We start from the raw sequence: 24,645 nt of genomic DNA on the forward strand, positions 1-24,645 counted from the left end.
GAAGAGCAAAAGGATGCCAGGCTGAACAGCCACATAGAACACCCAAGAGGCTCTTTGGAAAATACCTACCTTTATATCAATTCAGTCTACAACCTTAAAATTCACCCCCAAAGGGTCACTATGTCTGAATAGAATTCCATAGTGAGTGTTTAAGGGCATGAAGCCCTACACAAAGCAATGAAATTCTTTTATTTATTTACTGGTAAAGATGATTGCCTAATTCAAACCAAGAACTTGGTTATAAGGTTAATAATTATAACATGATGTCAATTGCAAGGGGAGACCATGGAACACATTATTACATTACTCTGTAAAGTTAACAAGAAAAGATAAATATAATAAAAGGATATTAAAGCTGTCACCACTCCAGTAGCAGCACCCATTGCGAAAGAGCCACTGAAGATTCCAAGGAAAATCCCAATAGACTTGAACATGGCTGTGACATCAAAGGTGTGGCTGTTGTCTCCAGCTGGCTGGTATGCTACAATTGAGCTATGAAAGAGAAAGAAATGGCTCTTTCTTTGAGAAGCAACTTTTACTTTTAAAACATTATCTAAAAATTTTTAAAAATTACCTAGTGTCAAGCTTGATGATGAAATAAGAGGGGGTAAAACCCCAAAACTTTGGATTTGAATTGCCAAAATAAGGACCAAAGGTTACCAAAACACGCTGAAATGGATCAGCTAACAAGAAAACTCAGCTTTTGTTAAGTGACAATTTCAGAAGGTAGAACATTTTATTCAGTAAGATCCTCTTTATGAAGGTCACACCAAGCCTTTTCCTCCAGTCTCAAGATACCAGGCAGCACTATTCTTTTGTGACTGTTTACTTACTGGTACTGAGTGCCTGAAAGCCCTAACGTACTAATAATGTGAACAAACTAATGAAAAATTCCCCACATTTCCAACAGAGTATGCATAAAAATATAAAGAACACGGTTCAATACTCAATCCAGTCACATTTTGTTTTTCCTATGGGAAAAATAAAAAGGATGACTAAAAAACCCTTTCATCTTTTAGAATACCAGATGGCCCAGAACCTCCTATCTATTCACTCACTGAAATGAACTTTTATAGATAGAAGGGCTTGAAAGGCCTTCCAAGGAGTTAAGAGTCCACTCAACAGTACTTTTAGCATACCCAGCTGAATCCTTCACCTAAACTTCTGAAAGAAAGTCACTCTGCAAGAGACCAAGACAGGTAATTAGAAGGGACACTCTCCATCTTGAACTCACAGTCCAAACCTGGTCTAGAAATACTTCTTTTGAAACAGTCGCCCCAGGAACCAAACACAGCTGAGAAAATCACTCTTGCTAGTGGGTCTCTGACAAAAGCACCTACCATTACTAAGTCAGTTTTCATCACAGTTAATTGAGTACCAGTGTTTGTATAATAAATGCAGACTCAAAGACATCACACAAGTCATGTCAAAGAAAAGAAGCAGAAAAAACACATCCCTAAGAATATAATGAATTCTCCCTGTGGTTATTGCAATGTTTTTTCTGATTCGAGGCTAAAAAATGACATTGCTATACCATGTACACTAAGTTCTCTTCACACCTCCCTAGTTAAGTTAAAAAACAAAACAAAATCTAAGACCAAGCTAACATTTCCTAATTTTACCTATCTTATTGAAGCATAACTCCAATATGATTTCTGGTAATGGCATATAGAAATTTCTGAGACTCAATCTGAATTGAAAACTTTAAAATCTGCATTTAAATCTTCAAAGTGACCAGATCATTTTGTGAATGGTAGATCTGCTATTGTTTTAGTGAATATGAAATGGCTTTTCATGTCATACTATCTTACCTACACATAAAGGACCCTACCACTGTAAATGAGAGTTGACTATATTATAGTATGAAAATATAGCAGCTGGCTGGAGAAAGGAAATACTGCTACAACAACGTTCTTTCTCTCTGGCCATAGTTTTCAAAATGCTGACAGGAACAAAGTATCAATGCAATGCCTTCTAAGATCGCTTTCCCTAGAGTAGTTCATGGAAATTCAAGATTCACATTAATCATTATTTTATTCTTTAATCTCTAAAATGTACAGGAAAAGCATGGTGGGCTGAGAACAGATGAGAGGTTTGTCTTCTTCCTTTTCAAATGCTGGCCTCTGGAGTGAAATCTTAACTCATCTTTTCTACATCAGTCAACATTTTAACATGAGGCAGCAGCATTTTTATGAACACTTAAAAAAAATCTTGAGAGTAATACAATGTACAATTTAGGGGGGAAAATCACCCCGCCATTCCACTACCCTGACATATCTCTTATTTCCCTTCTGTATTTCTTCCCCCTCCTTTTGTTTTTGTTCAGTCACTCAGTTGTGTCGAACTCTTTGCAACCCCATGGACTGTAGCACACCAGGCTTTCCTGTCCTTCACTATCTCCCAGAGTTTGCTCAAACTCATGTCCATTGAGTCAATGATGCCATCCAACCATCTAATAATCCTGTCACCCCCTTCTCCTTACGTCCTCAATCTTTTTGTTACATGCATACTAGTTCATGTTTAGTTGTAGTCATAATGAACATACAGTTCTGAATTCTGCTTCTTCAACTGACAATGACATAAGAATGACTACAGTCTCTCTAGTCGTGTTTTTTTAAGACATCAAAATGGCCCAAATGGATATAACATAATTTATTTAACCATTTCCTCACCATTGGACATTTTAAAGTTGCTTCTAATATTTTTGCTACTATAAATAACAGTGTGAAAGAACATATTTGTGCTTTTTACAAATTTTGGACTGTTTTCCCATTCTACATTCTTAGAAACAAGGTATTAACTAAACCTATAGCTGCTTTTACATGTTGAGCAATAGCTTACAACCAAATCTGTATTATATTTTAAGAGGGAAATATGACTATATCTCTCAATTCTTTAGTAATGATATCCAATGGCCTAGAAATTCTACTTTCAAAAAATATCCTGCAGAAATATTCTCAAGGATTCACAAAGATTTATATATAAATATATTCACTGCAGTGCTATTCACAATAATACAATATTAGAAAACACTAAATATTAATCAACAGGGGAACTGCAGAGGTACATTGGTAGTGTATCTATACAATGGGATAAAGGAGGTATTAATGTAGTACAATGTCCAAGTGAAAGAAGCAAGTTACAGAAAAGTATGTATAGTGCTATGCCTTTTTGTTTAAAAATTAATATTATTTATATGTATACTAATATCCTAATGGAAAAAATCTGGATGAAAACATTAATAAGTGGTTATTTCTGAGAATTGAAATTTCAGGAATTTTCTACTAAGTCAAATACTTTAAATTTTTGTTAAAAACATATATTAATTTATTATCATAAATGACAAGATAAAATACAAAAGAGCAAGTAATACCAATTTCAATGTCAACAACAACGTACAAGTGATATAGTTTTAAAACGACATCAGGGTTTCTCAATCCTGGCATTACTGACATTCAGGGCCAGGTAATTATTTGTTGGGTAGTGGGTGCTGTCCTGTGTATTGAAGGATTTTTTAACAGTACTCTTGGCTTCTACTCACTAGATGCCAACAGCAACGTCCTCCTGTTCTTGATAATCAAAATGTCCCTAGACGTTGCCAAATATCCCCTGGTTGGGGGGTAGTAATGGTGCAAAACTGTTCCCAGTTAAGAATGACTATAGTAGACCATTACCAGCAGTAACTATGTTTCATTAACAATTTTGTTCTTGGTAACTGAATAAGTAAAAATGGCCACTAATTTAACATGTGTATCTCTGGTAACTAGTAAAGTTAAACAGTTTGTCTGTCATGTTTGTTTACTCATACTTACATTTTATAAAATGTAAATGACCCCCAAAACATATTTTAAATTAGTCTCTAGGGTTATGATGGTATACTCATTCAGAGGAATACTATTCAAAGTAGACCATCTCTAGGTATACACAACACTGTATCAGTACATACAGCTCTACCTCATATAGCAATGAGGGAATCAGTTTCACTCCACCCTCACCAGATTAAAGTATTGACATTAACAACAAAAAAAGTTACTGTCAATCTAACAGGTCAAAAAACAAATAAAAACAACTTCCAACATAAATTTCAAGAATGGATATCTTAACCTGCTAACTGCCAAAGAGAAGTCCTTCAGGAAGGGGTCCCCCTCTTTCCACAAGGCTGTTTCTACAGAATATACACGTTAGAAAATCACCAAACAGAAGTCAACACAAAGTAGACTATTACATCTAGTGAAAGTCACTCAGTCATGTCCGACTCTTTGAGACCCCATGGACTATACAATCCATGAAATTCTCCAGGCCAGAATACTCGAGTGGGTAGCCGTTCCCTTCTCCAGGGGATCTTCCTGAGCGAGGAACCGAACCAGGGTCTCCTGCATTGCAGGCGGATTCTTTACCAGCTGAGCTATCTAACCTACTTTTAAAGACAAACGAAAGATGATGAAAAACGGAATGCCAAGCACTTCAGTTAGTAACCTCCTACGAAAGTGAAAGTGTTAGTCACTCACTTATGCTCAACTCTTTGAGACCCCATGGACTGCAGCCCACCAGGCTCCTCTGTCCATGGGATTTTACAGGCAAGGATACTAGAGTGGTTTGCCATTTCCTTCTTCAGGGGATCTTCCCTACCCAAAGATCAAACCTAGGTCTCCTGCACTGCAGGCAGATGCTTTACCATCTGAGCCACCACAGTCACAAAAAATTCTGGCAATAAATATGGTAGAGGGGGTAGAATTTATATGCACTACATTCACAAAAGAAGATCTGATCTTTTGCACATCTTCATGTACAACATTTAAGGAATTAGTGTTGCATCTCAGAAAGGATAATTTTCCACTTTGCAGTTAGACAATGGGGGAAATCAAATTGTGTAAACCAGAGTCAGTGACTGACTGCTCCTTTATGGCTAATGAAGTGGAAATTAAGGAGAGAAATAAAAGTAAGGAGGAAAGGTGAGGGATTTTACTTCTCTCTTGTAGAAAGTTCTGGTGTAGAGTAAAGGCAGTTGTCTATAGGATTAGATATTTGCTTAGTAGGAGTGAGTTGGCAGGCCACAGCTCCTCAGAGGTTCACATCCACTCTTTCACCTGCAAATATCTTCTAGCAGCATATATCGTGATTTCTACACTTAGATTAAAATACTGCTCATTTTCATTGTTTTCAAAAAGTGTCTGACTCTTTGTGACCCCATGGAGTCCATGGGGATTCTCCAGGCCAAAATACTGGAGTGAGTAGCCATTCCCTTCTCCAGGAAATCTTCCCAACCCACGGATCGAACCCAGCTCTCCCACATTGCAGGCAGATTCTTTACCAAAATTCTATAAAACAATTATCCTTCAATTAAAAAATAAATTTAAAAAGTATACTACTTAGCACTTCTAAAACTTAAGTTTCTGAAATGATTATGTTAAATAAGAGAAATATGAATTAAAGTATGAAGTATTTCTTAATCATCAAATTGGCAAAAATAGCAAAGTCTGCCAAATACTCTATTGGTGAAGTTATGAGGAAACAGGCACTCTCATAATTTGGTGGCTAAAATGCAAAACAGCTAATTGACAGGCAATTTAGCAATTTAACAAAATTACAAATGTATTTACCCTTTAACCCACTAATCTCACTTCTGAGAATTTATCCTACCAATAACCAATATACTAATGTACATATAAAACAGGCAAGTTCAAAGTTAATCACAGCAACATTATTTGAGACAGCAAAGAATTGTAAACCCTTTATGTTTCCAGCAATAGAAGACTGATTAAGTAAACTATAGTACAGTTCATAGTATTGTACACAGAATAGTATGTGCCTGTAAATGAAGAATGAGAAACTCCTTGCTTTGATACAGAAAGATCTCCAGAATGTAGTTATGTGAGAGGAAGTCAGGTATAGAACATATACAGCATGCTACTTTTAAAATATGAAATGAGGCAAATTAAGAATATTTATTCATATACGTGCTTGCATTTGAAGAAACACTAGGATACACAAGAAACTAATAAAAATGGTTACCTATAAGGGACTGAGGGGATAGGTGGATGAGGACAGGAGTGAGAATGTGACTTTTCAATGTATTCCTTTCTATACAGTTTTGATTTTTGAACCATGTGAACATATAGCTATACCAAAAAATTCAATTTGAAGAAAAAATGTCCATGTTAAAACAGAATGCAAAATTATACATACACTACAATCACAACTATGTAAAAATATTACACATAGAAGAAAAGACATTTTTAAAATGTCCTAGAATGCTTACAGTAATTGTCTTTAGGTGTCAGGGATACATGTCACTTTTCCTTCCTTTTCTTCTATGCATTTTTAAAAAAAATTTTTGGAGTATAGCTGCTTCACAATGTTGTCTTATTTTCTGCTGTACAGCAAACTGAATCAGCCATGCATACACATATATTCCCCTCTTTTTTTGGTTTCTATGAATTTTCCATGTTATCTATAAGTACATATTTATTTACGGGGGAAAAATGCTTCAGTTTTTCAAATGTTTCTATTCATAATGTACTCTACTCAATAAGTGACTTCTGGTTCTTAGAATCCTAATGTTCAACATACAGAATAAAATAAGAAGAAAAAAACACTTACGAAGATAGCACTATGGCAACAGCATCATTGAGGACACTTTCACCAAAAAGAAGTGCATAGAGTTCAACATCAACTTGAAGCTCGTGGAATATGGCAAGAACAGTCACTAGCAAGTAGAAAGAGTCACAGGAATATTAAGACATTACAAATATAACATATTTCCCTCCATAGATGATCATACTAGTTACTTAGAAATTCCTTTCTTCATCTCAGAATTCAATCCTAACAAACATTCATACCATATTAAAGATTCAGTAATTTTATGTCAATATTTTTCTTTTCCCTAACTGTGTACCTGTAATATCTCTTTCCTTTCTCTAACAGTCGAAAATAACCTTGGAGGACTGAGTTGGCCTACATTCTTTATGCAAATGCTAATAATCTTGCCTTGTACATTTCTTTCCCATAAAAAATACATTCAGAATTTCTTACAGACCAGGTGATCATTAATCTTTGATAATGAAGACTATTACAAAAAGCACTTCCTGCTGCAAACTCCATTTTATCCTTGGAGCCTTATAACTCACTTCTATTTGACTTGCAAATTTCAAGCATACCAGCTTAGCAGAGACAGTGGGAAATGAAAACACGAGTTTGGTTTCCGGTTGGCATAAAATTTATGACCAGAATTACAGCTGCTATATTTAAGTTAATAAGAAGACAACTATCAGGCTATTTAAGCTAGAGAGGAAAAAAAAAACTCTTCTCTTAGAAAACCATTACATGAGAATTCTTAGAAAATCAGAGGAGACTGAAGTTGCATTGTAACTTTAATTGCTGAGTCACGTACAGCTCACTTGCTAAATAAACTCAAGCAGACATGAAAGATTATTACAACCAGAGTTGGGAGAACCTCTTCAAATGCCAACCAAAAAACAGGAAGCTTGTACTTTAAAAGATAAAGTGTCCACTGCAAAGCATTTCATCTGGAATATCCTGATATCAAAGTTAACCAAGAGAAGGCAAAAAGGAGGGCTGGAACAATGCTGTAAAATTTTTAAAAAGAACCTATGGCTCCCCCTTCTATTAAGTGAACAACTGCAAAATAATAGAATTATTATAGAGGTAAATACCTACATAACTCAGAAGAAATATAACCATTCAGCTTTATATAAGCAAAACAGTTCTGCTTGAGCCATCCAGGCAATACTCCCACTAAAATAAAACCAGAAGTTTTAAGTAATGTAGCCAGTCCAACTGACTGAGATATCTCCTAGACTTTGAAAAGTTGAGGACTTTGCTTCCAGTAAGAGAATATGGAGAATAGAGACCACTAGCTTCCTGCAAAAACCATCCCATCTTCATACTGATAATGGGAATAGCTACAAACAATAAGGGGCAGTCTCGACTGTCTTTAAGGAGGTGATTTGCTTCTCAGTTTTAAAAATGCCAGACTATAAAAATGCCTCTCTAAAATGTCCTCTGAGCTTTTAAAATCATTTCTTACAGAGTATAGAGCATATTTTCCTACTTTCTATAATGCCGTGTTATCAGAGTTAACAAAGGAATTCAGAGATAAACTTTGATTATGCTGGATGATAATTAAAGAAGATTATTAACTTACAAGGTCAAAGGGCAAAACGAAACAAACCTCTACCAAGAAAACAAATCTAGTAAAAGAAAACTTGCATCCTTAGTTCAAAAAATGCAATCTCGACTCTTATCCCTACATCTTCAGCCTAAACATGCTCTAAATTCCTAATCTGAATGTAGCTGTGAAGATCACCAATATTATATCCGGAAAACTACAGTCTAACTCATCTAACTCAATACAACAAAATTCACTGTCAAGTCATGATAATATCAAAACTACTCCATAATCAGAAAGCCAATTTTATAAAAATAGCTCTTTAATATATATTACAACTCACCAATGGTGCCAAATCACACTTGTTCTAGTATAATGGCCTTCTAACAGTCATTTTAGAACAATTTTTCTTACTCTTAAATGCAGATTAGCTAAATGTCAACAGATTTTTAGGGATCTGTTTTCTAGAAGCTTGAAAGAAAATGTATCATCATTGCCCATTCTTAACTAATACAGTTTGTCTTCTATACCCTGTCACCTGGGATAGAGACCAACCTAAAATTCTTGAAGGAAATGTTTTATGGTCCTTGTCTAAAAAGCATCAAATTGTGGACCAGTATTAGGACATATAATAAAGAGGAAAAAAATTGTGTGCTTAAGCCAAAAGGATCCATGAATTTTGTTTTTTCCTTCCACAATTGGAAAGTATAGCAAGATGGGGAATACCTAATCCTGAATTCTACACCTCAAAGCAAGAAATACATGCATGTGTGTTGTTGGAAAAACACTGTACACCTTAAGTACTCAAGCTCCACATTCATGTAAAACATACCTGGATCAGTTGCCGATACGATGGCACCAAACAGCAGGCAATCTGTAAAGTAGAAATCTCCGGCAAGTTGTCCAGTTACTTTCATCAGTGTAACACAGCCATACATTATTGATCTGTTCAATAAACATATGTCTACTTTAGAAAAAACATCAACTGCAAAAGAAGTTAGAATACAATAAGAATAAGACAGGTCTACTATTAGTACTTTGTGATTAATCCCAAATTTACTGCATGTCATTTAAATATCGTAATGCCTTAGCCTTAAGGAAAATTCAAAGAACTTATTACCTATATGAATACATTTTACTGCAAAAGTCCTTAGACACATTCAAGAATACAATACTGCAGAAGTCAAATATGCATTATTTTAAAATTATAATTTGAAGGCTAAAAGTGTTTTAAGCTTCAAGTACTCACCCAATTACAAAACAAGAAATTGCAGTTCCAAGAAAAGCGTATGCTAGGATTGACCCAAGGTTTCGAAAGAAATGTCTCTGATAGGAAAAAAGTTTTACTGTGTTAGAATATTCACCAATTATTTTAAAAAAAAAGGTTTTCTAATCTAGTGTACTATGCTAATATTAAATGCATTATCCATTAAAAGAAATAACTAAGAGAGACTTTTTGTACAGGCATTAAATTCAGCATCTCAAAAGGATCAGGAGAGGGAGAAGTGAGGGGTGAGCTGCCCATTTCTGAGCGGCAGTGATAGTAAAGCCCATGGAGTGTAAGGGTGTTCAAAGCATATGAAATACAAAAGCACTTACTCTTTTCAGGCTATATCCTGCATAAAATATGATAGGAGGAAGTAATATGTTGAAAAATACTTCTGGATCAAAAGTAACCTGTTAAAATAAAGAGCTCTTTTAGATGAATTCCCTCAGAAGATTTCTTATTACATCATGAAATGAGCAAAAAGAAAAAAAGATTAAATGTTAAACTGGTGAAAGGCAAGAACAGTACCATTGTGGTAACTGAAAAATATTTCATACAGGATAGCTGGTGTTCCACTTCTCAACCAAATGACAAGGAGATAGCATTGGAACAATCAGTTACATCCTATCTATGCAAAGTAGGTTAAAATGATAGTAAAAATATTCAAAATAAGAGAAAGTATGAACATGTCTTTGCTTTAAATAAAAGAGGCCCCAAACTGGTAACATAAAATTTGGGAGTACAGAATTATTGTTGGCAAGAGGAAACAGACTTCTCGCATAGGTAACATCTCTAAAGGTATATAACATAATATAAAAAGTTTCTGTACAAATCAGATTTCAAGTCCTGACAGCCCATTCCTTTTTATAGGGAATAGTCCCTATAATAATACATATGTCCCCTTCTGTTCATAAGGCTGCAGTAGTGTTTGACATGAACACAGAGCAGCTACACGCATAGCCATGCTAAAAGTTCATTTCCTAGAGCTTCTAAGGAACTAGAATTTTCCACAGGTAGGAAAAAACTCTAGCTGCAAAGTAAAATTTAAGTTTGTTTGAAATTTTGAAAAGCATTAAAGATGGTCAAAAAGACAACCAAGTAGCTGTAAAAGCCAAGTCCTGCCAATGTAGAAAGCAGACATGGAGGCAAATGGTCAAGGGTGGATGAAAACAGAGACATGAGGCCCTGAGACACGTCAGGATGGGAACTATGAATGGGTCAGGAGAAAGCAGCTCCAGGAATGTCTGGGAGCCAGTAAGACTGAAACCCAACCTACATCAAGTTTCATGCACACCATGGTACAGTATCTGATACTCAGGTTGAGGCCCTTATGAATCAAAGAAAGATTAAATTGTGCTCAGTATACAACACAAGGGCATCCCTCATGGCTCAGTGGGTAAAGAATCCGCCTGCAACGCAGGAGACACAGGAGATGCAGGTTCAATCCCTGAGTTGGGAAGATCCCTGGAGCAGGAAATGGCAACCCACTCCAATATTCTTGCCTGAAAAATCCCATGGACAGAGGAGCCTGGCAGGTTACAGTCCTACTGGTTGCAAAGAGTCAGATGGGACTGAGTGACTAAGCACTCTACAACACAATCAAGGCAAGAAAGAATTCAAAAACATTCATGGAATATTTTAGGTATTATCATATAAATGCTATGTGCTAAAGTACTATAAAACTCCAAGGGCCATAAGCAAATTGAAAGAAACATTTATAAATTCTGCTTAACTCAATACCAACTACTACTTATTACAACTGTAAACATTACAGAGTGAAACAAAAACAGTTACAGTACTTAGTTTCAATCAGAAAATCAAACTGTAGACATGACAATTTCCTTAGCACTGCATTACATTCATTAATTGAGGTTTTACTGCATTTGAAAATACCGATTATTCTAAATATCATTAAAAATTCATTATTTTTCTCCTGAATCACTTTGCTGCTATTATATACTTTTTAAAAAATCCAGAGGCTCTCTTTAATGAAGAACTTACCTTTCTAAGCATTTCATTATCTTGAACGTTATTGAGTTCATGTGAACTAATCTCTCCTTTCAGCGTATACTCATAAAATTTTCCACTAACATTTACCAATAAGGTAGTTGGGCTTGACTGCACTTCACAGCTCAGGGTCACGTTATTCACATCGCTTGGAACATGAATGCCATATCGAAGCACAAGGCCCACCAAAAGACCTGGAAATAATAAAAGAATAATATAAGCTCTTCTTTCATACAGAAACTACTTCTTGTGTACCCCACACATACCTCTGGATTAGTAACAGAAAATCTCTAATGATAGTTTCCTGTAGTTCAAAATTCATTCTTAGACCAAATGCAGTTACATTTTAAAGTGCTACTAAATTCATAAGTCTATGTGCCCAATATAACTCCAGTGACAGGAGGGGGAAATATCCCCAGGGGTAATAATGCATATTGCATTCCTAGATCAAGATATAAATAAGTGATTAGGAAAGTAACAAAATGAGGAAATACCTTCAGATCATCTGTACACAGTACATGCTCCAAGGCGTCCCAACCTGACAGTGTAATCATGTTAGAAATGTGTTTACCACCTCCATCTATTAATACCAATTCACAAGTCCTAACTTCTTGCTATTTTTTTTTTCTTTTCAGTGCACTTTATTTTTTTTTAATTTTTTTAAAAAATTTTTACTTTATTTTACTTTACAATACTGTATTGGTTTTGCCATACATTGACATGAATCCAGCACGGGTGTATATGCGTTCCCAAACATGAACCCTCCTCCCACCTCCCTCCCCATAACATCTCTCTGGGTCATCCCCGTGCACCAGCCCCAAGCATGCTGTATCCTGCGTCGGACATAGACTGGCGATTCGAATCTTATATGATAGTATACATGTTACAATGCCATTCTCCCAAATCATCCCACCCTCTCCCTCTCCCTCAGAGTCCAAAAGTCCGTTATACACATCTGTGTCTTGCATACAAGGTGGTCATTGCCATCTTGCTATTTTCTTAAGTTATTCCTAAAGCACATGGCCGGCCAAATACAATTTTTACAAACTGGAAAGTTAATGTTTGTAGATTGAGTTCTTCTAATACTAAAGGTTCAGATTTTAATTTTAAAATGTTTCAAAATGAAAACATGGACAGAAGAACTGACTTTGACACTATGATATAAATGTATTATTAGAATTTTACCTGGATCATCATATTGATATTCAGTTATGCACAATGTTCTAGGTACTATAAACCTAGATTGATCAAAAATGTTTAAAAATGACTTTATTGTGATATAACTCAAGTACCACAAAGTTTATCCTTTTAAACTGTACAATTCAGTGGCTTCTAGTATATTCACAAAGTTGTATACTGATCACTACTTTCCAATTCCAAAACATTTTCATTGCTCCAAAAAGAAACCCTAGACCTATTAGCAGTCACTCCCCATTTCCCCCACCCCAACTGCCATCCCCTGACAGCCACTAATCTAGTTTTTCTCTAGATAAATCTGCCTATTCTGGATATTTCATATAAATGGAATCCTACAATATGTGACCTTTTATGTCTGGCTTCTTTTCCTTAGCATAATGTTTTCAGGGTTTATCCATATTGTAGCATGTATCAGTGCTTCATTTGTTTTTATGGTCAAATAATGCTTCAGTGTATAGATATACCTCAACTGCAAATTGAACTCAAACATCCGGAACTTTTCCTTAACTCTGCTTTAATGGCATCTTACGTTCCTGTCTCCTTCCACTCTAACTGGTCAGTCTTTCTTTTAATATATGTGAATGGACTATTATGCTAAGTAGGCCCACAGGGTTCACAAATGAAAACAAGGACCCTCCTTCAAGTAGCTCTCAGTCCACTTGGCAAAGGGAGTGGGACATTAGGAAAGTCTTTCCAGAGGTGTCATCTAAGCAAGTAACAAAGTATGAGAAAATGGTTTCCCAGGTATGAGGACTAGCAGAACATATCCAGTCAAGGAAGAGTGAGAAAACATAGCCCATTCAGGGATTCATAAATAGTTCAGGATGGCTGGGATATCAAGTGTCAAGAGTTGAGGTGTGAAAGACTGGCAGGAGCTGAATCACGAAAGACCTTGCATGTTGGGGAAGGGAGTTTAGACTTTTTCCTGAAAGCAAATGAAGCCATAGAAAGCCTATAAGCAGGGGCTTGACATCAGATTTTCTATTTTAGCATGACTGGTCTAGACTACAGAGGTCCGGAAAGGTCAGATAAGAAGGCCACTGAGGTTATTCAGGCACTAAGAATGCAGGGTCTAATCTAAGACAGCAAAGATAGGGAGAGAGGGAGATTTTTTAGAAAGTATTATCTTGTAAAAGAATTTGGTGACTGAGAAGACTGGGAGCAAGGGAGATGAAAAACTAAGAAAAACCTAACGTGACTTGGCAACTAGGTGGATAAGCTGGGCCAGTGAGTGAGGCAGGGGACAGATTTCTAGGGGAAATGCGCAGCTTCATTTTGGACATGTTGAGTTTGATGTACCTGTGATACATGCACAGTTGAGTATGTGGGATCTGGACCTCAAGGAAGGGGGAGGGTCTGGGCTGGCGATATGTACTTGGCAGTCATAAGATGGTTGAAGTCAAGTGCAGAAGGGATTACCTAGGGAGCAAACAAAGTGAGAAGAGGACTATGGATATATGCCCAGAGTTTTATGCCAAAATTAAGGGGCTGGTAGAGGAGGAGGAGAGGAGAAGGCGATGGCACCCCACTCCAGTACTCTTGCCTGGAAAATCCCATGGACGGAGGAGCCTGGTCAGCTGCAGTCCATGGGGTCGCTAAGAGTCGGACATGACTGAGCGACTTCACTTTCACTTTTCACTTTCCTGAATTGGAGAAGGAAATGGCAACCCACTCCAGTGTTCTTGCCTGGAGAATCCCAGGGATGGGGGAGCCTGTTGGGCTGCCATCTATGGGGTCGCACAGAGTCGGATATGACTGAAGCAACTTAGCAGCAGCAGCAGCAGAGGAAGAGAAGATGAAGGAGTCTAAGAAAGAAAAGCCACAGGCATAGGAAGAACTGAGGAGGAAGTGATGAAAACTAGTAAATGCTGCAGCAAAGTCAAGGAAGACAAGCATTAAGAAGTGTCGACTGGGTTTGGCAACAAGGAGGTCACAGGTGACCTTGGTAAGAGCAATTTCAGTGAAGTAGTGGAGGCAGAAGCTAGGCCAGAATGGGAAGTGATAAAGCAGAAATGGGGAGTGCCGGAGCAGTAGTTGGCTGGGAATGGAGGAGGAAGCAGCAGAGATGAAGGATCCTTCTCGTCAACTTATAGTCACATGTAATTTTTTTTTTAAACGAGCAGCAATGAGTAACTGGTAACCAGTACAATGACATCGACTCTAAAAAACATTTTAACAAAGATTCAGGTATTTGAAACAACATGATGGACATTGAGGGCATTATACTAGGTGAAATAAGTTGGACAGAGAAAGACAAATACTGTATTCTCTTTTATGTGGAACCTTAAAAAGAATAAAACAAAAAACAAGCTCAATAGATACAAGCTCTGGTGGTTGCCAGAGGCAGGTAGAAAAAGATGGGAGAAATGGGTAAAAGGGCATAAATTTATTTAAAAATTAATAAATAATAAATGAAAGATTTGATCTTGTTGTTTAGTCACTAAGTTGTGTCCAACTGATCCCATAGACTGTAGCCCGCCAGGCTCCTCTGCCCATGGGATTTCCCAGGCAAGAATACTGGAGTGGGGTGCCATTTCCTTCTCCAGGGGATCTTCCAACCCAGGGATTGAACCCAGGTTTCCTGCACTGGAAGGCAGATTCTTTACCACTGAGCTACCAGGAAAAGATACACTCTGAAAATATCTCACCTCCAAAAAACAAAATTGAAAAGTGATGGCTGGATATCAACTGTGTTTGATAAACATAACCTGGGAGAGAAAAGGTTATCACTCCACAGTCATTCTGTCTATATGATATAGAAATAGCTCTTTTTTCCACTATCTCACAAGACCTCCTAATTAAGAGGCTCAGTAGTACTAAGTTGTCCCCTTACATTGATGCATAAAAATCACAGTTAAGCTATCACAACCAGCAATAATATCAGCATAAATTCTTTCCTTATCCCCAAGCCTAACTGTGTAAGGAAGAGTACCCACAGGTTCTACTGCACCCCAACCCAATGCTGAAATGTCACTGTGTGTCCTGAGGAGGGCTCAGCACTCAGACAAATCTTATACCCTGGCAGTTAAAAACCAGCAAGGAGAATAATTACTTAGGTTGCAAAAAAATCAGATCTTCTTATTACAGCATCAGACAGCTGAAAAAATTAGAATTTCTTTGAATAAAGTTGACAGATCAAGTTAACTTGGGCTCTGTGAAAGGTCAAATCCTAATCATGGACTTGAGGCAATTCTCAGTAAAGAGGGAAGTACACAAAAGGAGTGCTTTGTTAAGGGGATAAGGCAGAAAATTCTCGCTTCCTACACAGAGGCACAAAAAATATTGATATCATGACATTTAAAATTACCACCGTCAGGCAACAAAGTGTACAACCACAAAGAGATATCTTTCACAAGAGACAAGCCCCTCCCCTCCTACACATTTCTGACCCTCTTGTGCTGGAGACCCTCCCAAGGACTGAGGACTCAGGCCCTCTGGACCCAAGGCCCAACCACTGTATGAGTCCCATAGTGGAAACTGTTTTTTTTAATGGATTTCAGCACATCCTTCCAACTTATCATACCAGGAGCCTCTGATAGTCAAAAATATGGAAGAAACATCACTGGGGTAATAAGTATGGCCAAAATTGATAAAGATTTCTACAGATTAAAAGTATACGCATATTTGTATATGTGTGTGTATACGTATATAACATTTATCTGCTTCTTGAAGAATGCTGTTAGATTCTGTCTTAAAAGCTAAGCCAACTATTATGAATCTCAGTCATTATTTTCTCATCTATAAAATGGGGATAAATGACTTTCCCAACATTATTTGGCATTGACCAAACCAGAATTTAAAATCGGCATTTTCTATTTCCAAAGTCTCTATAATTTTCGTATCACCTCCTGGCTCTCATGTCACTAACTTGTTCTCTGGTGGTTATGTCTCCAGTCTCTCATGGTTTCCCTCACAACTCACTTTAAAACCCCTGTAACTTTAAGTGTTAACTCCCTTCATATCTGATCTTATGAAATTTAATTTAACATAGCGAAGGAGAAAAAGCACAAGTTTGGAGGGCAGACAGAAGTATCAATTCTGGCTCCATCAAGTTCTAGTCTGTGATTCTAGCGTAGATAATCTCTCATTGAACTCAGTTTCCTCATACGTAGTGATGATACTACTAACATAGCTCATTTTCATAAATAAGCTTTACCTCTTCAACATGAGGTAATATGGTTAAGGGGCTAAGAGAATGGGACTCTGAGGCTGACTGACTGAACTTAATACTTACAAATTATGTGATTTCAGGCAGGTCACTGAACCTCCCTGTGCCCCAATTTCCTCATCTGTAAAATGGGAAAGATAATAGTAGCCATCTTACAGGGTCATTATGATGTCATTATGACCATCTAGCAGTGTCTAACATTATAATGCTCAGTAAACACTTCCTATTCAGTCACTAGATTGTAAGTGCTTTGTGGGCAGGGATGATGACTCATCTGTATTTCCCATCACGTCTCATACATCAAAGACAATAAATATTTATTGATGAATCACATTAGTTAAACTTGGGACTCTGGATGCTGTAGTTTCAGGCATAATAAGTACTGCTTCCTTGCTTTTTGCTTTTTATACCATCTAAAAGCACACTGCAGTTTTCAGACTTACTAACACTGACTCACTTTGAAGCTTCTTAAGCAAACTAGCCCAATGAACAGAACACTTGGGTACTTCAACACTGTGTTTGTAACTAGGCTCTATTACAACCTAGAAAGTGACCACGTCGGCAATTTAATCTCGCTTTCTTTTTTTACCCTTGCTTCTCAAAAAGGTAAAGGAGAGGCTTATTTTAAGCAGCATTTTTCCAGGATTTAGGTAGCTAAATCATCAGTGGACTGAATCTTGGTGATCTGGACATTCCCAAAGTAAGAAGTCTTTTCATCTGGAAGTAAAGCTAAAAAATAAAAGAAAGTACTATATTAACATAATAGCTATAATGATACAAGTTGTAAGAAAAGGCAGATGGTAATTATGACTAGAAAATGTCCTAATTTTCATGGCACTGGAAGTACTTTGAGCCTCACCTATTCTCAAACTGGATTTGGGAGTTGGTCAGGAGGCTGTTCATCCACAGCCCCCGATCACCCATATTGAGAAAATGGGACAGGCTAAAGAATGCCAAGTCATGGCAAATCAACCCGATTTGACACCCAGGTAAATCTCTTTTGCTTTATATTCCACAGGAGACACCCTTGTTTCTTCTTCACAAAACACCAACACTAAGGTACTCCATCACTTTTTATTAACTTAGAAACATCAGGGAAGGAAATCAGTAATCCCACTTTTCTCCTTTAGCCCAAGAATTAGAGGAGGTTAATGATATCAACTACCAAAGAACAAATATTGTCAGGGCAATTCTAAGTCCCTATTTGACTTTTGTAAAAAATACTATGTCTGCCTCTTCACTTAAAAGACTGAGTCAATTAAAAGAATCATTCTGAGCTTAACCTGAGAAAATGCAGTTATAACAGCAATAATAATGCAATTGAAACTCTCATTTAATGAGCATTTACTTAGGGGTCAGATACTGAGCTAAAAACATTTCTTCCTCATAATAATGCTACTATCATTGTTCCTAATTTATAGATGACAGTGTAAGAAGGTGAACTTGCCCAAGATCACAGAGCTATTGGCACAGTGAGATAGGAACCCAGGTCTGACTCTAAGGCATGGGCTGGAAATCACGGTGATGGTCTGTTTTGTATGGTACAAGAGCTAAGAATGGCTTTTAAATTTTGAAAGGTTTACAAAAAGAAAACAAAACAAAACAAACATTTTCACAACACAGAAATTGATGTGATCCACAAAGCTGACAATATTTACTCTGTGGCCCCTTACAGAAACAATTTGCAGACCTGTGATCTAACCATCTTGAACCACTTTATCATACTCTCTCTCTATAGGAAAGAGGTTACAGTGATCAGTTCCTTATTTTAACACCATTATACTCATTTGGCATTTAATCGAATTTAAGATCCTTTATTTTCTTTATATGACTTGTCTACCCAAGAAGGGTAAGTTCTTTTAAGGTAGGGATCATATATTTCTTTGTATTTTCTGTGCATAACGTAGTAAGCTGAGTAGCAAATGATTGTTGAGGATAGTAAATAAATCACACACTGTTATACAGAGAAATTAAACAGAGATATACAGTTTATCTGACTAACTCAGCTTAAGGAGTGCTGCAAATAGAATACAAAAACATGAAAAATGAAAACCACCACCCAATATGTCTAAAATCTAAGAATCTTAGGAAGTAGAGATATTCTGCACACAGGCTTAGAATTTTATTACCTTACAAATGAAAAATAAGTCTGAGTTCCTCCATTTTCCTGATACACACAGCTACCTTTCCTTGCTATGCTACCCTTGAGCTGCACATTCCAGAAGTCTGTATTTACTGGAAAGGGATGGGGGTGGGGGGGTGCGTGGAGAAATGTCTTTTTATGCCAAGGCTTCTCCCACCCATCTGCAAGTCTGAGACACAAAGCTCAACAAGCTCTTCAGTTTAAGCCTGTTTCAAATGAAGATAATCTTCACTCATGAACTGCACAGAAAGGACTGTTTATCTGCCCTCATCTCTCCAGCCATATATGCCCTCCTGGTCATCCTAGATTAAGACAGCAATATGCATCTTTTCCTCTCATGAGTCCCCAAGCAGAGGCCAAAATGCCTCTGAGTCTGTGGTTTGATTTGCCCTTCTCCCCTTATGATCAAAAAATAAAGATAAATAAGAAATCTCAAAAAGAAAGCACACTAAGACACAAGAACTGAAGCCATTTACTCAACAATCTGTCAATAACCTTATGCCATCAGCAAGTCACCCATCGCACTGCATATGCGTGGTGCTCCTAATTACTGTTTGGCGGAACTGTTCTGTCCATCCTCTAGTACAACACGCTGCTGGAAGATCTTTATCTCTTGTCCTTACCTCAGCACGGCCTGAATTAGAAGGGTCAACCATATGTATTCATATCAGATATCACAAGCCTAGTACAATACATCAAGATGTCATCAAAATTGCCCTAAGCCGCCTTTGGCTTCTTTCTTGTTCAGGTTTTTACTTGGGCTACACAGGAGTCAGCTTTTCATTCTCAACCTCCAAAAGACAGGGCATAGCAAGAGCTGGGTGATGGGGAAAGGTGGACTCTGGCTCCAAGGGAACGCCAGATGCTGAGCAGCAGAGATACTGCTGCAGCTTCAATGGACCTTAAACGAACTGACATCCCAGAGAAATGGATAGCTGGGCTGGCTTCCCCTCCCCCAGTCCTCAATCCAATCCGAGACACCGCACCCACTCCCTTTCCATCCTCAGTCCTGGGTCCCGAGCTCGGTAGGCAGAGGCGGAGATGAGGGGTGCGGAAGAAAAAGGAGGTGGGGTCGGAGGGAAAATGTGTGGACTGGCAGAGGAAAGGGGGGCGCGAGGCCGAGAAAACGGGGGACGAGGCTTAGGAGAAAATGGGGTGAGGCAGAGAAACGAGGCGTGAAGCAAGAAAAAAAGGGGGCGACGGAGAGAAACGGAGATCCGGGAGAAAGGCGAGGCAGAAAATGGAAGCAATGGGAAGGGGAGCCGTACGTAGGCCGAGCAGAGCCAGGAGAGGTGATGCAGCCGGCGGACAGAGAAAGGGGGAGCGCCCGGGGCAGACACGGGGTTGAGACACTTGCCATAAATCATAGCCAGGCCGGTTTCGTGCAGGAAGCGGGCCCGGCGGTGCTTGAAGAGCCAGATCGTGAGAATGGTAAGCGTGAGCAGCAGGATGAAGATGAGCAGGTTGGCGCTGTCCTGCCGGTGGCTCTCCTCAGCTTGCTTCTCTGACACGATTTCCTCGTCCATGGCTCTCGCTTCTCCGCCAGCGCCGTCCGAAGCCCCGGTCCAGCCAAAGACTCCCACTGCGAGAAGTAACCAGAGCGGCCGCGTGAGCCGGCGGGCCCGGGGGCCGCCGCCGTCGACGCCGCGGCGGAGGGGCGCCCGCAGCCAGCCGCGTCGAGCCATGACTCCCCCCACCGCCCGCCCCGCTCCTCACCCGCAGCCGCCCGCGGTCGGACCACTCCCCGAGGGCTCACGGGAAAGGGGCGGGGCCCCAGAGAAGCCGTCGGAGCGCGCGCCGCCGCCGCCGCTCTTAAAGCGGACGCGCCACTCCCAGCTCGGTGGGCCCTATGACTTTGGCCTTCTGTCCCCCGCCACATCAGCTTACCCCCAGGCTCCGCTGCCAGGGAATGAAAGGCCGTCGAATCTAGTCCACCGCCTTCTGGAAAAGAAACCTGGGTTCAGAGTAATCAAAGCAGTGGCGCTCAGTCTAGTTTGATCCTATTCTTAAAGGTCTCAGAGGAATGGATCTTTCATAACCCATCTCAACATTGTCGCCCAGTGTCCCTTAACAGGATAAGAAGCTGTGCTCTTGGGAAGGTCCTAAATCTCCATCTTTAATTTAAATTGGATTCTCCTTGTTGTGTCCTCAAAGGGGGGAAAAATAGCACTGTAATAGTTCATAAATAATTGACTCAAAGGCAAGGATTCTGAGTGTGTCTTTATGCTCGGTTTTCTTTACACGTAAACATCCGATCTAAGTCATCTCTTAAAGATAAACTCCTCAATCTCGCAAAGATTCAGTCGGTTTGTGCTCAAATTTCCCTTTGCTCTAGTCTCCTCCCTCCCCAGGAAGAAATCTTCTGTGATGTGATTTGTTTCTCCTTTTCCTCTTGCTCCTTTCCTCTGCCATCTTAAAGGAGATTTCCCCAGCTCAGAAGCCACCTTTAACATGAGATCTCATCTCAGCCTCTCAACCTTGCACCCAGAATTTTCACAGTTCTCACCACTCTGAGAACAGTGGATTTCTATTTTCTCCCTTCCTCTCAGATCACTCATTAGTCTTTGTAGGCTTTTTGTTCTCTCTAGACTTTCTCTAGATGTTTCATTTCTACTTCTGCAGGAATGAACTCCAGTTCCAAGACCTGACCTGCTACTCTCCCTCAGGCCTCTACCTGTTGGATCGTGAACATATGCTGGTGAGGCTGCTACCAATTGCCAAAATTAAGAATATTTTTAAAAGTTATTTAGCTGTGCTGGGTCTTAGTTGTGGTATGTGGGATCTAGTTCCCTGACCAGGGATTGAACCCAGGCCACCTGCATTGGGAGTGTGGAGTCTTAGCCACTGGATCACCAGGGAAATCCCCTAGAAATGTTTTTGAATGAGCTCATTTCACCCCTACCAACACATGTTCTTTGTCATTTTTTTCATACTGTTGATGATACTAGCTATCCATCCAATTCCTATCATACTGCCTAGAAGTCATGACTCTCAAACGTTTTCATCCCATGGCCATATAACCTCTTTGCTAACACAAACAACATCCAGGCAACTCCCAGCTGTCCCGATGTGGATTCACTCCCATTAACCAGTTAAGATGGTAAGCTTAAAAATAAGAAAGTTCTGGAATGGTGCTTATCTTGGAGTTCTGGCCCCGTTGGGTCAGAATCTGTGCCAGTGACTGTGAACCCATTTTCTCCTCTTAGTACCTGGGCCTGCCCCTGTCTTCCCAATTTCATGGCTGCTTGTCCCTATACCCTGCCTCCGGCCTAACCACACTGCCCTGTACACACAAGGCTGCGCTGTGTAGAAACAAAAAACCCAAGTGAGAATCATTCCCAGTGTCTCCACTGCCTCCCTCCCCAGACCTATCTCTGTCATCCCAGGAGACCTAGCAAATGAGCAGCCCAACGTCTTCAGGCCTAACCACCCAATCCAAGGCTCTTTTTGCCCCAGTACAAAACCATTTTTTATTCTAGTGTTTGGAACTTAAGGAGAAAAAAAAAGTCACAGACTGCTCGCTTGACTACAATCAGCAGAATTCTCCAAGCTCCAGACTCTACCTCTGATTACATGGCCCCAGCAACTTAGTGTCTTCCCCTACCCCCTCCCTAGCAACGTCTTTATAGCAGGGTTCCAGAAGGAGTGTTGAGAGGGCAATAACTCTGTCAGGCAGGCCACCTCCTAGCAGGGGAGCCCTTGGCTCCCCTCAGAGTATACTTCTCTTTCAACTCAACACTACCTGGTGTGACTCTTGCCCTCCATTTTTCCTCTCACTGCTGCTCCCCCTGCCAGTTCTTGTCATGTGCCTTCTGGAATGCCCTCCATTAGGAACAAAGTACCCAACGCTCTCAGTTGCTGCATGATGCCGGCTACATCTCCCCCTTTCCCCAGTCCCTGAATCTTGCCTAGCACATCACATGCTCTGCAGCTGTTTCAAGTGGAGGCTGCTTATTTCCTCACCACTCCAGTCCTACACACACACACACACACACACACACACACACACACACACACACACACCCCCCTCACCACTCCACAGTCCTACACACACACACACCTCATGCCCTGTATCAGGTTGCCTGAAGGAGGAGCTGGCACTCCACTGCTACCCATTGATTGCATTCCAAGCTCCTAACTGCCCCACCCTGCCCTGAACACTAACACCCTCTGCTTCCCTAGTCCTCGAATGATTTCCTGATCACTCTCTCACATTCAGCAAGGACTTGGGTATCTGGTTCACAACTTCCTCTCCCCTCCCTCCCCACTCCACCTCCAAACCTACGCTCCCTGAGCCCCGCCTTCGAAGCTCAAACAGGTAAGTCACCTGGAATTCGAGCCCTGCCTCCATTTTTACTAGGAGAATCAAGATCCTCAAAAATACAGTCTTCACTGTCCTCACCCTGCAGTCAGTCTCCTTCAGTATGCCATCAGTGCCCATGCCTTCCTCCTCCTCTTCAGCCCCAGTGCAAGTGGTGTTCCCTCCTCCCTTATGAAGCACACCTCAGTCTACACCCAGCATTCCACCACACGCTTCCTGCCTCTTTCAGGGTCTACTACTCCAAGAATCATCTTTCTCCACCATATTCAGCGGCTCCTTCTTCACCACCCTTTCTGTTTTCCAAAACCACTTTCAGGGACTTTCCCAGCAGTCCAGTGGTTAAGACTCTGCCTTCCAACGCAGGGGGTGCAGGGTTCGATCCCTGGTGGGGAACTAAGGTCCCACATGCCAAGGGATGCAGCCAAAAATTAAACACACACACACACACACTTTCAGGCTTCTCTTCTTGGAAACAGCTTCCCCCACCCCCCATCCACACCCACCTCTACTACTAGCACATTTCTCTCCTCCCATTCAGACCGAGTTTCTCAAGAGTCCTCTATACTCCCATCCACTAGTCAGCCAGCCAAACTGGCCTGCCCCTGTTTTGCTATGACCTGCTGTGAAGCATGCTTTTAACATTTTTTTAGTGGCTGAAAAAAATCAAAAGAAGACTGTTTTCTGACATGTGAAATCCAGTGCAATTCATACTTCAGTGTCCACCAGTAAAAGTTTATTGGACACGGCCAAACACATTAGTCTACGGATTGTCTGCAGCAGCTTTGCAGACATAATATCAGCTTTGGTATTATTTCTATTCTAGGGGCCAGGTGCCATTGTGGGTGTGTGCTAAGTTGCTTCAGTCATGTCTGGCTCTTTGTGACTCTATGGACAGTAGCCCACCAGGCTCTTCTGTCCATGGGATTCTCCAGGCAAATATACTGGAGTGGGCTGCTATGGCCTCCTCCAGGGGATCTTCCCGACCCAGGGATTGAACTGGTGTCTTTTAAGTCTCCTGCATTGGCAGGTGGGTTCTTTACCCCTAGAGCCACCTGGGAAGCCCCTGTCTGTGACAGCTTTGGGACTACAAGACAGAATTGGGTGGTTAAAAAACAGACGATATATAGTCTGCAAAGCCTCCAGTATTTACCACTTGGTCCTTTACAGGAAATTTTGCTGAATTTGCCTTGGCCACCGCCAATCATTATACTTTTATCAGAGGGATCTTTCTGAAGCACAAGTCTGATTATATATACCATGTGTCTGCATGCTGTGTTGTTTCAGTCATGTCCACTCTTTGGGACACTGTGGACCATAGCCCGCCAGGCTCCTCTGTCCATGGGATTCTCCAGGCAAGAATACTGCAATGGGTTGCCATGCCTTCCTCCAGGGGATCTCCCCAACCCAGGGACCA

General features: G+C 40.0%; 1 protein-coding gene across 2 annotated transcripts in view; it reads right to left on the reverse strand.

Moving 5' to 3' along the window:
• The window catches only part of SLC9A6 (solute carrier family 9 member A6), a 51,622-nt gene extending 30,947 nt beyond the window's left edge, over window positions 1–20,675 (reverse strand). Inside the window, exons 1-8 of one of the 2 annotated variants that reach the window (XM_018044235.1) lie at window positions 20,627–20,675; window positions 20,268–20,492; window positions 11,397–11,596; window positions 9,728–9,805; window positions 9,378–9,454; window positions 8,961–9,073; window positions 6,601–6,706; window positions 351–492 (exon numbers count right to left, since the gene is read on the reverse strand). In XM_018044235.1, coding sequence (XP_017899724.1) covers window positions 351–492; window positions 6,601–6,706; window positions 8,961–9,073; window positions 9,378–9,454; window positions 9,728–9,805; window positions 11,397–11,596; window positions 20,268–20,436 — 885 coding nt within the window. In that variant the 5' untranslated portion in view covers window positions 20,437–20,492; window positions 20,627–20,675. Of the gene's footprint in view, window positions 1–350; window positions 493–6,600; window positions 6,707–8,960; window positions 9,074–9,377; window positions 9,455–9,727; window positions 9,806–11,396; window positions 11,597–20,267 lie in introns of both variants that reach the window. The other variant, XM_005700415.3, reaches the window with a different exon arrangement.
• Window positions 20,676–24,645: the final 3,970 nt, after the last annotated feature.

The sequence above is a fragment of the Capra hircus genome (assembly GCF_001704415.2).
Source record: "Capra hircus breed San Clemente chromosome X unlocalized genomic scaffold, ASM170441v1, whole genome shotgun sequence".
NCBI classification, from domain to species: Eukaryota; Metazoa; Chordata; class Mammalia; order Artiodactyla; family Bovidae; genus Capra; species Capra hircus.